This window comes from Mizuhopecten yessoensis, unplaced genomic scaffold (genome assembly GCF_002113885.1).
Source record: "Mizuhopecten yessoensis strain PY_sf001 unplaced genomic scaffold, ASM211388v2 scaffold10289, whole genome shotgun sequence".
Lineage (NCBI taxonomy): Eukaryota > Metazoa > Mollusca > Bivalvia > Pectinida > Pectinidae > Mizuhopecten > Mizuhopecten yessoensis.
Window position 1 is genome coordinate 44,719 of NW_018408472.1, and position 15,923 is coordinate 60,641.

General features: G+C 35.8%; 2 protein-coding genes across 2 annotated transcripts in view; both read right to left on the bottom strand.

Annotated features, from left to right (window-relative positions):
* Positions 1-4,662, bottom strand: part of LOC110460012 (transcription initiation factor TFIID subunit 10-like) — a 45,428-nt gene extending 40,766 nt beyond the window's left edge. The window contains exon 1 of the mRNA XM_021512702.1: positions 4,590-4,662. Within this exon, the coding sequence (XP_021368377.1) occupies positions 4,590-4,605 (16 nt within the window). The 5' untranslated portion in view covers positions 4,606-4,662. The remainder of the gene's footprint in view (positions 1-4,589) is intronic.
* Positions 4,663-10,529: 5,867 nt separating this feature from the next.
* Positions 10,530-15,923, bottom strand: part of LOC110460013 (multidrug resistance protein 1-like) — a 90,366-nt gene continuing 84,972 nt past the window's right edge. The window contains exons 26-28 of the mRNA XM_021512704.1: positions 15,397-15,600; positions 15,011-15,157; positions 10,530-13,082 (exon numbers count right to left, since the gene is read on the bottom strand). Coding sequence (XP_021368379.1) covers positions 12,879-13,082; positions 15,011-15,157; positions 15,397-15,600 — 555 coding nt within the window. The 3' untranslated portion in view covers positions 10,530-12,878. The remainder of the gene's footprint in view (positions 13,083-15,010; positions 15,158-15,396; positions 15,601-15,923) is intronic.

Sequence of the window (15,923 nt, forward strand, 5' to 3'; positions counted from 1 at the left end):
TCTACCATATCTGGGTCTTGAGAAGATTTTTTTTTGAAATTTCAGTAAATTCGACCCTTTTTGGCCCCACCCATCCGCTCCTGGATGTGATTCAGGGCTGATTTGTGCATATCATTGAACTGCTCTCAAATACTGATAATGCTAACTAAGTTTGAATTAATTCCAATGGAAATTAAACAAATGTTGGTCCAAAATGTGATTTCCCTACATAAACTATAGTAAAGTTTATCCCCTCCCCAGGGGGAAACGTGAGACCCCAGGGTCAAGAAATTCACAATTTTGGTAAAGCACCTTAAGACCCTTCCATCTATGAAGAGTATTTGATTCTACCATATCTGGGTCTTGAGAAGATTTTTTTTTGAAAATTCAGTCAATTCGACCCTTTTTGGCACCACCCATCAGCTCCTGGATGTGATTCAGGGCTGATTTGTGCATATCATTGACCTGCTATCAAATACTGATAATGCTAACTAAGTTTGAATTAATTCCAATTGAAATTAAACAAATGCTGGTCCAAAATGTGAGTTCCCTACATAAACTATAGTAAAGTTTATCCCCTCCCCAGGGGGAAACGTGAGACCCCAGGGTCAAGAAATTCACAATTTTGGTAAAGCACCTTAAGACCCTTCCATCTGTGAAGAGTATTTGATTCTAACATATCTGGGTCTTGAGAAGATTTCTTTTTGAAATTTCAGTCAATGCGTCCCTTTTTGGCCCCACCCATCCGCTCCTGGATGTGATTCAGGGCTGATTTGTGCATATCATTGACCTGCTATCAAATACTGATAATGCTAACTAAGTTTGAATTAATTCCAATGGAAATTAAACAAATGCTGGTCCAAAATGTGATTTCCCTACATAAACTATAGTAAAGTTTATCCCCTCCCCAGGGGGAAACGTGAGACCCCAGGGTCAAGAAATTCACAATTTTGGTAAAGCACCTTAAGACCCTTCCATCTATGAAGAGTATTTGATTTTACCATATCTGGGTCTTGAGAAGATTTTTTTTTTGAAATTTCAGTCAATTCGACCCTTTTTGGCCCCACCCATCAGCTCCTGGATGTGATTCAGGGCTGATTTGTGCATATCATTGAACTGCTATCAAATACTGATAATGCTAACTAAGTTTGAATTAATTCCAATGGAAATTAAACAAATGCTGGTCCAAAATGTGATTTCCCTACATAAACTATAGTAAAGTTTATCCCCTCCCCAGGGGGAAAAATTTGATCGAAATTGGTTCAGGGGTATTGGAGAAGAAGTCGAAAATGTAAATTGTTTACGGATGCACGACGGACAACGCCGGACAAAAGGCGATCGCAATAGCTCACTGGAGACTTTGTCTCAGGTGACCTAATAATGTATGGATTTCAAGCAATTTTTATGCAGTTTTATCACTCATATAATAAAAATCATAAAAATATATGACTTTTAATACATTTTTTACATTGAAAACTTTAACACTTTGATATTAATGAAGAACAAATTACATCGATAACAGAATTTGTAATCGATAATCGGAATCGGAAAGGGCAAACTGATTGATGTTCGATTATCGATTATAATCGATCATCAGCCCACCACTACCATTTTGTGTTAATTCTTAATTCTAAGAATGACATGTCTGTGATTTTCAATTGGTTTTAAAACAATTACACTAATACTTGCAGCCAGACACGACTGAGATCTAATCTTTTCTTCTTAAAATGAACTGAACTTGTCCAGCAAACTTGAGGGTTTGGGTATATATGTCTCAACATGTTAAGTTAGTGTATACAGCACATATTGTATATCATCATATGTGTTAAAAACAGATTTGTTATCCCAAACAGTCTACCTATCGACAGATGATAAGGACACCTACAGACTTTATCGGGATCTGGACACGTATCAAGAAACACCCACACTTCAATAAACACCTACACCTCAATTTCTATCAGAAGTGTACAATTCTTAAATAGGTTGACTTTTCCACACTAGCTACACAACTATGCATTAAAACTTCTATCTTGAATCAGCAGTGGGTTTTTTTTCATAATTTTTGGAACATTATTTTAGATGATCAGTTAAAATTGCAAATACATGTACAATCCCCATTTATGGTTCTTTTATTTATACACAAACTTAAAAGTCTGCACAGCTGATATATGATAAACAAATTAAACTTTACTAAGAGATAATTACAATCTTAGTGTTATGGTCACTTGCAAAGAATTACTTTCCTCATTATAGAGGTATAATAATATACTTGTCTTCATCTGGGAAAGTTTTTAACAATTGCTCAAAGAAAATTAATAGACAGTGCAGATTCATTCTAATGCTGCATCAGACATGATTTTATAAGTAACTTTAACACAAAATTCTTTAAATTGATGAGAAACATTAAGGTTCTACCTTCTGGAAGCCATTCAGATTTTATCATGGGTGCATTGTACTTGCAAGTATATAATCAGAATTCTTAAACGCTTCAATGGATTGTTTTAACATTTTTATTTTACTTTTCCATATTTATATATCCATAAATACAGGGGATGGAGATCCAACGGTAGTTCCCATAAAGATCAGCCAAGTTCAGCATATCCCAGTTGATGGATTCTTTACATTGAATTCACTGGTGCGGTGATATAAGTATAGAATCACTAATGAGAACAGATGACCATAACAACATCAACTGGGATATCAGCAAATTTAATCCTGTGTTTACATGTTTCGGCCGTCATCAGAACATATATCAGAATAAGAACATCAGAATATTTATCTACATAAGTTAATACATATACACTGTGATCAACAAAAAGGGCCATAACTCTGTATATAATGGAAAACAAGTGCCAACATTTTTGTATGAGACACTCCTCTCAATAATGCAGCGTTAGACACTGACTATTTTTGCTTGATAGTCCACAGAACTAGTTGGTTAGACTATTTACAAGTTCTACGCCAATATTTCCGTCAGGAAACATCTCCAGCACAAAACATAAGAAGTAATTAACTGCAGGAGACACGAAATAAGCAACGTCATGAGGACAGGGTAAAGTTTCAGGAAAATTTGACAACTGTCATGCAGTATACCTGTATTTTTGGCAGTTTTCCGAAAGGAATATTACATTTTTGTTGATAATTTTAAAATCTAAAATAATACGATGAAATATTTGCAAGGCCATAGGATCAGTTAAGTTTCACGATACACAAGTTCTATTAAAAATCTTGTAGATTTGGACTAGAACACTTACAGGTGTAAATGTTGATTAACTGTTGAATGCCACATTTAATTGCAAGTTTTGTGAATGTGGGTAAAAAAGCAAGCAGGAAATTATATATATATATACATTGCTTCTGACAAAGTATAAAAGCTTTTTGTTTTCCTGGTCCCAATGAAACAAAAAGTATTCTCTCAGAAATTCTGGGTTGATGTCTTTCTTTTCATTTATTAGTTTAACAGTCTGAAGAATCTCCTAGAAGAGATGAAAGTACTAAAGACTCGTTGTTGAGAGTTTTTCTTTTTATGATATTTCTTCGTCCGTAAGGATCATTTTTCTGATTTATAATATATATATATATATGTTTGTCTTGAAGTAAAAATCTGCTTCTGGAAAAAAATATGTTTACCAGGATGTCCCCTATAAAGTAGAAACATACATTCATGTACATCCTCAGGTCTCACACTTACATACCATAAATGTTGAAAAAACAACTGTTTATCTGTATGTTCTATCAAAACAGAATATGTCTTTATTTCCAAAAATTCTCTTCATATGTGCATGGACTTCAATATAATCATCTGCACATAAAAGAATATAAGAGTATCCCTTTATTACACCAGATACACTCAGTATTAATATCAGATAAATCTTTCAATTTTGATTCCGTGTCCTCATTGAAAAATAGTTGCAGGCAAAAAGAATAAGGTTGATCTCATTACATGTGAACATTAAACTGGCTATGTTTTTTTCCAATTCGTTTAACTATCTGTTTAGAATATTTTGAACATGGTGATTGATTGACTTGGAAACAAACAAACTGTATGCTCTGTTCCAGTTCTAATTAATGGAAAATTGAGGAAGAGCTTCGCCCATTGTTTTTGAGAGGACATTAGGGTTATAGAACCAAACGAATGCACCAATAGAGCTATTGATTATAAATGTATCCAGACAACTTCAAATCAAATTTTATCAATATTGAATGTCTCCTGTGTAATACAGGAGTTGTCTCCCCTGACCCATCACCATTCCTCCCGAGATTATATACTGAATTTCACGCTATTATTAGATACGATGCTGTACGTGACATGATTCAAGCGATCAAATTGCGTGATCTCTAGTGCATTTAACAATCGAACGATAAGATATGACGACGGATCAGTATGAAACGACGATGAAAATCCTGAAAGATGACACCGGTATTTTATGATTCACAATGTCTCTGTGTATTGTTATGATTAAGTGATTTCGTCCAAGATTTCATTATATTCACCAGAAATGTTGGCAATATTTGTGTATCAAGTTGTTATCTCTGACAAAATGTTAACAGCCCTTTAAGAATTAATTCTTTTAAATAGGCAAACGCAGCTAAGTAATACAAAGACTTACCCAGTTCTATGTTCATCGTGTCTGTTCGTTAGAAGTGACGGTCAATGTAACGGCTCTTCTGATTGGATCAAGCCTGTATAATTTAGCCAATGAAATTGAAGTTGACAGAAATCTAGAGTAGCAGGTTCCCGCATCATCAACAAGGATCAATTATCGTTTCTCGGTTCAATATTTAAAATCTGTTTAAAAGAATTGCAAACAAAGAGTATTCCTACAGTTTAATCACGGACTTAAATAGCAATCGTATTTCGTGGAATAATAAAGAACGATCTAATCAAGTACAGAAAAAAACTGAATTATAAGTATGTATTGAGAATTTACTGGTGTGTGAAAACATTATATGGATATTTCTATGGTTCCTCTCCAAAGAACCATTCTGATACATATAATTGAATAATGTGACTCAGACTCTTGAACGGTAATTATTATTTGTGAAAAGGGGTGAACAAATTAAAATGACTTGAAAACACTCAGAGACGTCGCATTCTAATCAATAGCAACCTTTCATATTTATCTCCGAGATTTCAACAGTCTCTTCAGATGACTGGCCAAGTCCTTTTGTCTTACGGCCTCCTTCATCACAACAGAGACGTATTATATGTCTCTGATCACAACGTGTGTAATGGACAAGTATGCTAGGATTGTCTCCCCTGCAATATAGGTTTGAAGCGGTTTGCTCTCATATACATTGTACCACGGAATTAGATTGCTATCTCTAAGTCCGTGATTGTAAATAGTTGTCCATGGTGCATACAATCAATTAGGATGATGCTTGTCACATAAAATGATACCTGATTTTTTAAATACCATTTCGTTTTTAAAGTGTACCATGAACGAAAATAGAAATGAATATATTATTATTCTATATATGTTCCAAAAACAAATTGTCGCGGAAAACCGCATAAAACAATGGCCATTCCAATACCGAGATATGGACGTGTAAATTGTACGATTTTCACCTGTCATTCTTCTACTAATTAGCATAATCGTAACTCGCGCTGAATTGGCCCCTATCGGCTGTGACCTCACAAGTTCGAGAACAGCCATGGTCAAACAGCGTCAGATTGCGAATTAATTTTTGTTTTAGTTTTGAGGAATCAGATTATGCTGAAGATAACATTATGTAGATGGTATCCAGTCATATAAAATTTTACAGAATTTCCAGACAGTGAGTTTAATTGAAACCAAACTGACGACTGGTGGCATTGCATGTCCTGAACTTGAGCACTGATGAGATTTGTTTGTTCAAATGAATGAATTTGATGGCAATTAAACAGAAATAGTCTCAATGTTGTCGATCAAAGATATTTCTTAATTTTTACCTGGAAAGTCAGTTTGGAATCATTTTCTTTCCTCTACACAGAGACGTAAAAGTGTATGCACTTTATATATCATTGAACAGCACTACTTCGTGACCAGTTTCTGTGCCGGAAAACTTATATTGCAAAGTTATATACTGCGGTACCTCTACAGTCCAAAAATATATCGTTGAAAGATGTGTGTTTCCAAAATAACTTCAACGTTGGTGTCTGCTGTTTTAATTGTCACTATTTTTAGTATCACATTTTAATGTCAAATCGACGACATGGTGTCTTCCTTATGTTAGGTTTACAATACAAATAAACAGCAAAATATCGACAGTTACACATTTAAGTGTATACAATACAGTACCTCTGTATGCGATGCTAAATCAGATAACGAACTTGTATAATCTAATTCAGTGATTACTTTTATCTCAAAAATATAATTGAATTATGAGATTCAAACATTTTTGTTTCTCCCTATATACATCAGAGACGTATATACTTTAATATGGCTTTTTTATGTCTCTGCTATACATCAGAGACGTATAATAATTATACGTCTCTGTATACATGTAGCATACACAAGTTATAATCTAACATCTTGGTTAAATAAGGAAAATCAACTTGGTCCACTCCCTAAGCATACTTAGGTGTGCAATGTGTGTACAGGTAAATAGCACTAAACACATGTGTCCAGTGCTGACAGCAGGAGGCCCAATACACACCTATATATATGTGTACAGGTATGACATCAAAGGGTTGTCAGCAGGTGGGCAAGGGGGTACCTGAAGTTAGCATGTAGATTGCAATTGGTGCAGATTATGTGTCTTCCAATTTTCAATTTAACAACAATGTCCTCAGGTGAGATAACGGGGAAATGTATAAGCAGAGACGTATATATTACGTCTTGGTATAAGGATCAATTTCAAGAAAAATATAAATAAATAAAATACGTAAGTACTGTCACAGAGTCACATAATATGCAAACCACAATCAGTACAACTGCATCACTCGATAGATGAAAGTCAAAACGAGGCAAATAATGCTGGACCATGCTAAGCACATCATATATCTGATAAAGTGGTTTATTGATAAAGTACTAATCTTTGTGAGACTTGAACGGACAGGTTCTCCCTCTGCAATATTCTTAGAAGTGGTGTGTATATCTTTTATGTGCTAAATTCCTTGGATTGCATAAAGAATAAAAACGTTCCAAGTTTTATGACTGGGAGTAAAAAAACACGGGTTGCTGCTCAATTTGAGTATAAATTATTGTACCGGTGCATTTTTTGTTTGTTTATCTACATATTGTAAAGAAAGGGGTGCGGTACGCCTACGTTAATTTGATTCAATTTTTAATCAATTGTTTTGTGTTGTAAATAGGTAGGTGTTCATCAAATTTTCTAAAGATCAATTTAATAATAAAAAGTATATTATTTACAGTCACTAGATAAACAAATTGTGTAAAAAACACATTTCAATTTAGATAGCATCCAACACACCGTTTGCTTCCTCAGGAGGAACTCATTTCATAATTAAAATTGTAAAAAAATCATTTATATGTATGTAGTCTTTAAATATTACCTACACAAGTAAGTGACGACGGAATATATCATATAAGTAGCTAAAAAGCTCACATATCGAACGCACGATCGAAGCTTCTCGTTATATTCCTATAGGGCTGCATGTTGAACTTGTGATGTCACAGATGTGGCTACCCCCATGGAGGTGATCGCAGCTGAGCCAAAGGTGTGGTTTTCAGATAAATCACAATATCACGGAAACGGAGTCAACTACGACGTTCGCACTTTCTTAGCCTTTTATTATATTAAGTATTTTCATAGCTTGATATAGCAAAACGTTCAGGGTACACTTTAATCCCCAGCACGGAATAAGGTATTACCAGGGTTGAAGTCCTGGGATCAATACCCTTAAAAGTATGTCCCCTTGTAGGGAGGCTCTAGCTGTTACAACACACAATCAGAGACATATAAAGCCAGTAGTATATACGTCTCTGGTACAATACATATTTTATTCATGCATTTCATCCGTTCATAACTATTTTCAACTTCCATTCAAACGATTCTTCCCGCCACATAACACTTACAACAATGATATTGTGAGCATATGATATGTAACCTCATTTGGACATATATACATGTGTTTTTAATGTCATTATATAGCGTATTGAACTAATGGCATGAGTATATATAGCTAAGAGCTGACGACATTAGCATCATAGTAAAAAGTCTGTTGTTCTAGCTAATGTACCTTTCAAGAGTAGTTCAGCTCTCATTCGGAAACATTCTTGTCACATCATATATTTCTCATTGATGATACTATGGATCAAGATATTAATACTAATAACAGTTATCTCCCTCTAATGGTAAGTCCAATCTTCAATGTCTATTTTTGCGGCATACATCGAGTCACAAAGCGGAACATTTCCATATCGTTTTAAAGAAATGCAATGAATAATGTCACTACTGGATAAAACTACGTGTATGATAATAGTCTAGTGGTGTTTTGAACAACGAGGCTTTTGTCTGTGCACTGGCATATTTCATACATATATAATGTCATTATTGATTTAGATTATCTTAAACACGATCAGTAGGGATAATGTACGGGTTTGGGGGAAAAGTAACATCTGGATCAATATTTTGTTCTTTTTCATGAAAATCACTTCCTGTATTTTAAAGATTTGTATATGTTTTGTCAACAGATATTATCGATACCGTTAATTCGATTATTCTAAAAAGTTTGAATAAGTTGGTGGATAAATATTTGAATGATTGAAGTTCTTCCATAGTCCTCTTCGTGCATTTTAGCACAACAGGATTACAACCAATGAAATCCTACTCTCTCTCTCTCTCTCTCTCTCTCTTTGTCTCTGTCTGTAGACCATTGTTATACCTGCAATGTTGGCCCATGTCCATCCAATGTATTTTATTTATTTCTCAGCCGGATGAAGTCATGCCCCTGAAGGTAACTCTCTTTGTTTTTATCTCAAGGCAACTCTTGGGTTGGCGTTTGGGTCCAATTTGTATCTAAGACTATCAACCGCCTTCTTGTTGTTGTGTGCAACTGCCGGAAGTTGTGCAATGCCAATTAGATGTTTTAATTCAATATCAGAAAGGGTTCAAGTCAAGCATTTTTCTAAGGTATCCTGTTTTGGAATACATCTAACTTCCTACAGGGAGCCCGTGTCAACGTCCTTGATTCTGAAGGTCTCCCAGCTCATTTTTCAAGAGAATTAATAGTTTCGTCTTGGTGGTGTTTTCAGATGACCTCCGTAAGCTCTTCAGGACTTCCAATGATCATTATCCACCTGTGAGTCTCCATCCGCTTGTTAATAAATTCCTAACAAAAGTGAATTTCTTTATCTCAGTTCTCTACGCTTGTGTTGGTATTGCGAGTGGGTGTTTAAATTGATGTTGATTTTTCTCACCTTTGATTTGTTAATATTTGTGCTTTTACTATTGAAAGCACATTTCAAGTTAATGCCTGGTCTTGAGGTTTGTCTTGTATTTCATGATGCCCATGGGCTAACAGGGTCACATGATGTCGGTGATTATCAGAGATATTCCTCATTTTCCATTTTTGTATTCGCTCTCATTAACCGATCTTTGTAGAAAGAGAAAATTAAAGAGGAAAGCAATCAGATTCGATTTACACCCGTCTTCTGTAAAGTGTGTTCCAAATCTAAATTAATCACTGATGTCTTCAAATGAGATTTTCTTGTGTTGTATTCTACAGCGACTGGGAATCCTCCACGTTGACTGTTGCTGCTCCGATGATATATAGATATAAAACAGGCATATTCTGGTACTTTTGTGTTCTATTAGATGCTCTGTTCTATGATTTGATGGAGTGTATACTATTTGGTGCCAACAAATACCATTGCCCTCAATCATTCCTGTTCTTTTGAAGATGGTCTACAGTTTTAAAGTTATTATTAGTGCTATAAGTTGGGAAAAATAATAAACCCGATCGGACGTGAAACGGTACGTAAACGGTCATCTGCCCAATCACGTGGGTTTTCTCCGGTAACTCCAGTTTCCTCCCACACTAAGACCCCGCGCGTTAACATCTGGGCGAACAAGAGTGATTTATATAATTTGAAATAATTTGTTTCATAAGTGTTTTAAAATAAATAAAGTTCATATTTGTTTATCTAACAATCATTTTATGAATCAATGATACTGACAATTCGTTAATTGAAATGATATTTTTTAATTCTATTTTATAGATATCTAAAGTCGCAAATTTAAACTGTTGTAAACCAACAAAGAGAAGATTTAATGTAATGGTTAATGTAACATAATACTATTCAATGTAAAACTACATGTATTCCTTTTTGACCACTTATGTTCGCCTTGGCGTTTTCTAAAAGGATTGACCCTGTTTTGAATTTTACTCTCCCACTTAAAAATACAGTTTATGAAAAATGCTACTCTAGCTGTGTTGAATTTTACCTTTTGTGTAAATATTAAAATAGCGTCACTAGAATGGGACTAATCTGTTCTGCTTTACATTATTAAATACGGCACGTCACGGATGAGATAACATTTGTGGCAACCCCATCGGTCACACCCAATTTGTGCGATATCAATCATAAAAATACACATGTAGGTACTAATTTACAATATTTTATTGCAAACTATATGAAATGGATGAGACAATGCTTTCCAAACTTATCCATGTCCTCAAACAACTTCACGAAATAAAAAATATGAACATTACACGCAAAGATAGCTATTTCAGAGATAGACTATTATACACGCAAAGATAGCTATTTCAGAGATAGACTATAATACACGCAAATATAGCTATTTCAGAGATAGACTATTATACACGCAAAGATAGCTGTTTCAGAGAAAGACTATTATACATGAAAAGATAGCTATTTCAGAGATAGACTATTATACACGCAAAGATAGCTATTTCAGAGATAGACTATAATACACGCAAATATAGCTATTTCAGAGATAGACTATTATACACGCAAAGATAGCTGTTTCAGAGATAGACTATTATACACGCAAAGATAGCTATTTCATAGATAGACTATTATACACGCAAAGACAGCTGTTTCAGAGATAGACTATTATACACGCAAAGATAGCTGTTTCAGAGATAGACTATTATTAGACTATTAAAGAAACATCTATGAAACACTAGAGGAAAGGTAACAACATTTTGGTTAATACTTCCGCAAACAAAAATCAAACAATATTTGAAACATTAACTTTCTCCCTCTCGTTCGGTGTAGTCATTAACGATTAGTCCACGCCTGGCTTTTCCCGTCTCGTTCGGTGTAGTCATTCACGATTAGTTCACGCCTGGCCTGTTCGTTTGAATTTTTGCAAAAACCTTTTCATCTTTTCACAGTGTTATGTTACATCTGTGTCTGTTCATTTTACATATACAGTACTAGTACATTTACATGTTTTAATAAATCAAAATAGCATCGTGTTGGTAAGTAGGGAGACGGAGAGAAGTTGCATGTCAAGACTGTTCTTTAAATTATTTCTCTTCTTGTTCTACAAGTTACTATACATGTGGATACATTTAAACTCTTCCATTAACAGCTTTGTCCACTTAAACTTAACCTAAACGAACTCACCGGCATACAACTTTTTACAATAATATTGACATAAACGCACGATGTATTTAATTTTAATATATACATCATTAAAACAGAAAATGAAATTACAAATGTAGATAATAGGATCAATAGATTTTAGGATCATGTTTGTAATTCCATATTTAAGATGGACAAGTATCAGCTAGTTTGATTAGAGTTTTACCACGGTCACTATTGTGAAACAATTATTGAAGTCCTTTTTAAAAGGCGCATTTCAAAAAATCAAATGTTGCGATGCATTGCACAGAATCATAGTTATTCGAAATCTGAACGTTTGAAAATAGAAATAAAAAATGAAAACAGAAAAAAATGCTGTAGTCGAACCATTACCTTGTAAAGCCTAAATTTTACCAATGAACATTGAACATACAAAACATCAGATGGGTTGGGGGGTACTTTAAGTGAGAGAAAATCTTTTTGGTTGCTTCATTTTCTATCATCTAAATTATGAAACATCATTAATGAGCATCCCATCAAGTCTCAAGCAAATACTTTAAAAATAACAATTTCCCTAAAGTCGCCTACAAGAAGGTAGGATAATTGGAAGGCTATTCTAAACAGTTAAGTGCATGAAAGTTATCTGAACATTTATGAACAAAACAAGATATCTTGTAAAATACTTATGGAAAGTATCCTATAGCAGTTTCCTATCATAATATATCAAATGAGTCAGGTTACAAATAAGATTCGACCTTTTGAAAGACGAATAAAGCTCAATCTGATAAAAAGGTTTCCACCATTGCATGTCATGCAGAGAAATGCTTAGAAAAAAGCTTATTTGAACTGATTAAAAAACGGCAGACGCACGCAATGTTTTGATCGAAATTAAAAACTACATACATTACTAACTTTCCAAAGCAATATTCACTTCTGAATGGAATTGTGAAAAAAAAATGATTCCCTCGTTCGGTTTTTTTTTTACATTGAAAAATAACTTAAGGTTATTATATTCGATATCTCCTAAATCTATTAATGATATATGATGCATACAGGACAATAGCAACGCATACTGAAATAATCTAATATGGCACAATCATTATCAGTATTAAGCATTTGCAAATATAAAGCACTTCGTTTACATTTCTTCTGAAATGGCATTTATAACATCATAACATACACATATTATATCACTGGAATGGTAATCCTGCATAGAACATTCACACAATATTTCGAAATTGCATATCGTTGAACTTTTTAGACCTTTTTGAAAAATCGCAATCGAATGCAAAGAAATTGAAAGGTTTTATATGCTTCTATATGCAACGCAATTGAATTTACCGCTCGCATTAATCCTTTCATAACACAGAAGGTCCAAAATCTGCCTAAAATATAGTTTTATCTCATAGCTAAATGCTGCGCGTTTACGAGTGCAGAGTACACCCCTTTCTGGCCGAGAAGCTGTTGGTGAGTTCCTTTCTCGACGATCTGCCCCGAGTCCATTACATATATGACGTCAGCATTCTGTATAGTGGACAGTCTGTGAGCGATGACAATGCACGTGCGGCCGTCTTGAACGTTGTCTAACGCATTCTGCACGAGCTGAAATGTAAACAAAAAAATCCATAACGCAAATTTCAAAAGTGATTGCATGGTTGTGTAAAGCGCGAGCGTCATCTGAAATGATTTTTTTTCTTTTTTCTTTTCTTTGGTCAGGGTTAACGTCCTCGCAACAGCTTAAGTCATATGAAGACGCCGATATTAGGCACTGTCGCCTACCTCAACAACAGGGCCAACAGCACTGTCGCTTTCCTCAACAACATGACCAACAGCACTGTCGCCTACCTCAACAACATGACCAACAGCACTGTCGCTTTCCTCAACAACATGACCAACAGCACTGTCGCCTACGTCAACAACATGGCCAACAGCACTGTCGCCTACCTCTACAACATAACTTACAGCACTGTCGCCTACCTCAACAGCATGGCCCACAGCACTGTCGCATACCTCAACAACATGGTCAACAGCACTGTCGCTTTCCTCAACAACATGACCAACAGCACTGTCGCTTTCCTCAACAACATGAACAACAGCACTGTCGCATACCTCATCAACATGAACAACAGCACTGTCGCCTACCTCAACAACATGGCCAACAGCACTGTCGCATACCTCAACAACATGACCAACAGCACTGTCGCTTACCTCAACAACATGACCCACAGCACTGTCACTTTCCTCAACAACATGACCAACATCACTGTTGCTTACCTCAACAACATGGCCAACAGCACTGTCGCTTTCCTCAACAACATGGCCAACAGCACTGTCACTTTCCTCGACAACATGGCCAACAGCACTGTCGCCTACCTCAACAACATGGCCAAAAGCACTTTCGCCTACCTCAACAACATGGCCAATAGCACTGTCGCATACCTCAACAACATGACAAACAGCACTGTCGCTTACCTCAACATAATGACCCACAGCACTGTCGCTTTCCTCAACAACATGACCAACAGCACTGTTGCTTACCTCAACAACATGGCCAACGGCACTGTCGCTTTCCTCAACAACATGGCCAACAGCACTGTCGCCTCCCTCAACAACATGGCCAACAGCTCTTTCGCCTACCTCAACAACATGGCCAATAGCACTGTCGCATACCTCAACAACATGGTCAACAGCACTGTCGCTTTCCTCAACAACATGACCAACAGAACTGTCGCCTACCCAAACAACATGACGAACAGCACTGTCGCTTTCCTCAACAACATGACCAACAGCACTGTCGCTTTCCTTAACAACATGACCAACAGCACTGTCGCATACCTCATCAACATGACCAACAGCACTGTCGCATACCTCAACAACATGGCCAACAGCACTGTCGCCTACCTCAACAACATGGCCAACAGCAATGTCGCCTACCTCTACAACATGACTAACAGCACTGTCGCTTACCTCAACAACATGACCAACAGCACTGTCGCTTTCCTTAACAACATGACTAACAGCACTGTCGCCTACCTCAACAACATAACCAACAGCACTGTCGCTTACCTCAACAAAATGACCAACAGCACTGTCGCCTACCTCAACAACATGACCAACAGCATCCAAAACAGAAATCAACTCAAAAAATGGCAAATAAAGATATCTTTTAAAGAAGAACAGTTAGGTGCCACTCAAACACAACGAAATACAACGTAATCCATGTTACGCTTCGAATTTGGAATGTTCCATTTGTCATTCATATTGGAAATATTAAGCCAACTGAAAGGAGTCCAACGTCTATATCAATATTTCATTAACTAAGAATTGTTATTACAAGCTGAATTTGTTGAGGGTAATATAGCTTCAATGTATTTTTACGAAAACAAATGCCTTTTCAAAGTGGGGTTTTCGTTTGTCACATGACTGTCATCAGGGAATCGAGTACATGTATTATTTATATATTTTTCCAGTTTTCAGTAAGCATATAAACTAAATCTCAATGCTATTAAACTCTAACAATCATAATATACCTTTTCACTTTCAGTGTCTAGAGCAGACGTGGCCTCGTCTAACAGGAGAATTTTTGGATTTCTGATGAGAGCTCGTGCGATCGCCACGCGCTGTTTCTGTCCACCTGAGAGTTGCGTTCCCTTCTCCCCAACATACGTATCATAACCCTACAGACAAAAAACAACATTCTGTTCAATGCGTCAGACCTTGAATTGATTTATTGTATAGTGAATGTTTGGCTTGGTGTTTTATATGACTACAGCCCTTTGTGAGAGAGTAATTGTAACGATAAATCGCGAGTCGTGTCGAGAAACATTCCTGGTGTTGAGAAGCTAGCCACATGCATAGCAACTTAACCTCTCTTTAGACAAAAGGAATAGCATTTTATCTGGTCCACATAACTTACCATCGGTAGTCCACTGATGAACTCGTGGATGTTAGCTGTCCTTGCCACCTCTATGACTTCGTCCATTCCGACCATGCGGTCAAGGCCGTACGCGATATTGTCCTTAAAGCTACAGTCAAACAGTATTGGTTCCTGACTGACTACTCCTATGTTTGAGCGCAAATTATTTAGGTTAAAATCTTTTACTTCACGGCCGTCTACAATCTGAAATAAATACATACTGATGAAATTATATCGGTATTGCTTTGGGGCGACGAATAATGTACATCCTACGTATATTTTTTCCTGTGTAAATATATCCACATATTTATATCGGAAAGAACAATAATGTTTCATAATATATTATAAATTACTGATATCAACAAATTTTGGTATACCGTATTATTCCCAAATAATCATACCATTTTTGTTCATAATTGATGAATATTTATTCATTTCTTATACAAAATTAACAATTTACATCATTGCGCTGTAATTTCATTGCCAAGCAACTTCAACCAATCAGAGGAAAGTTAGAACAGGGACAG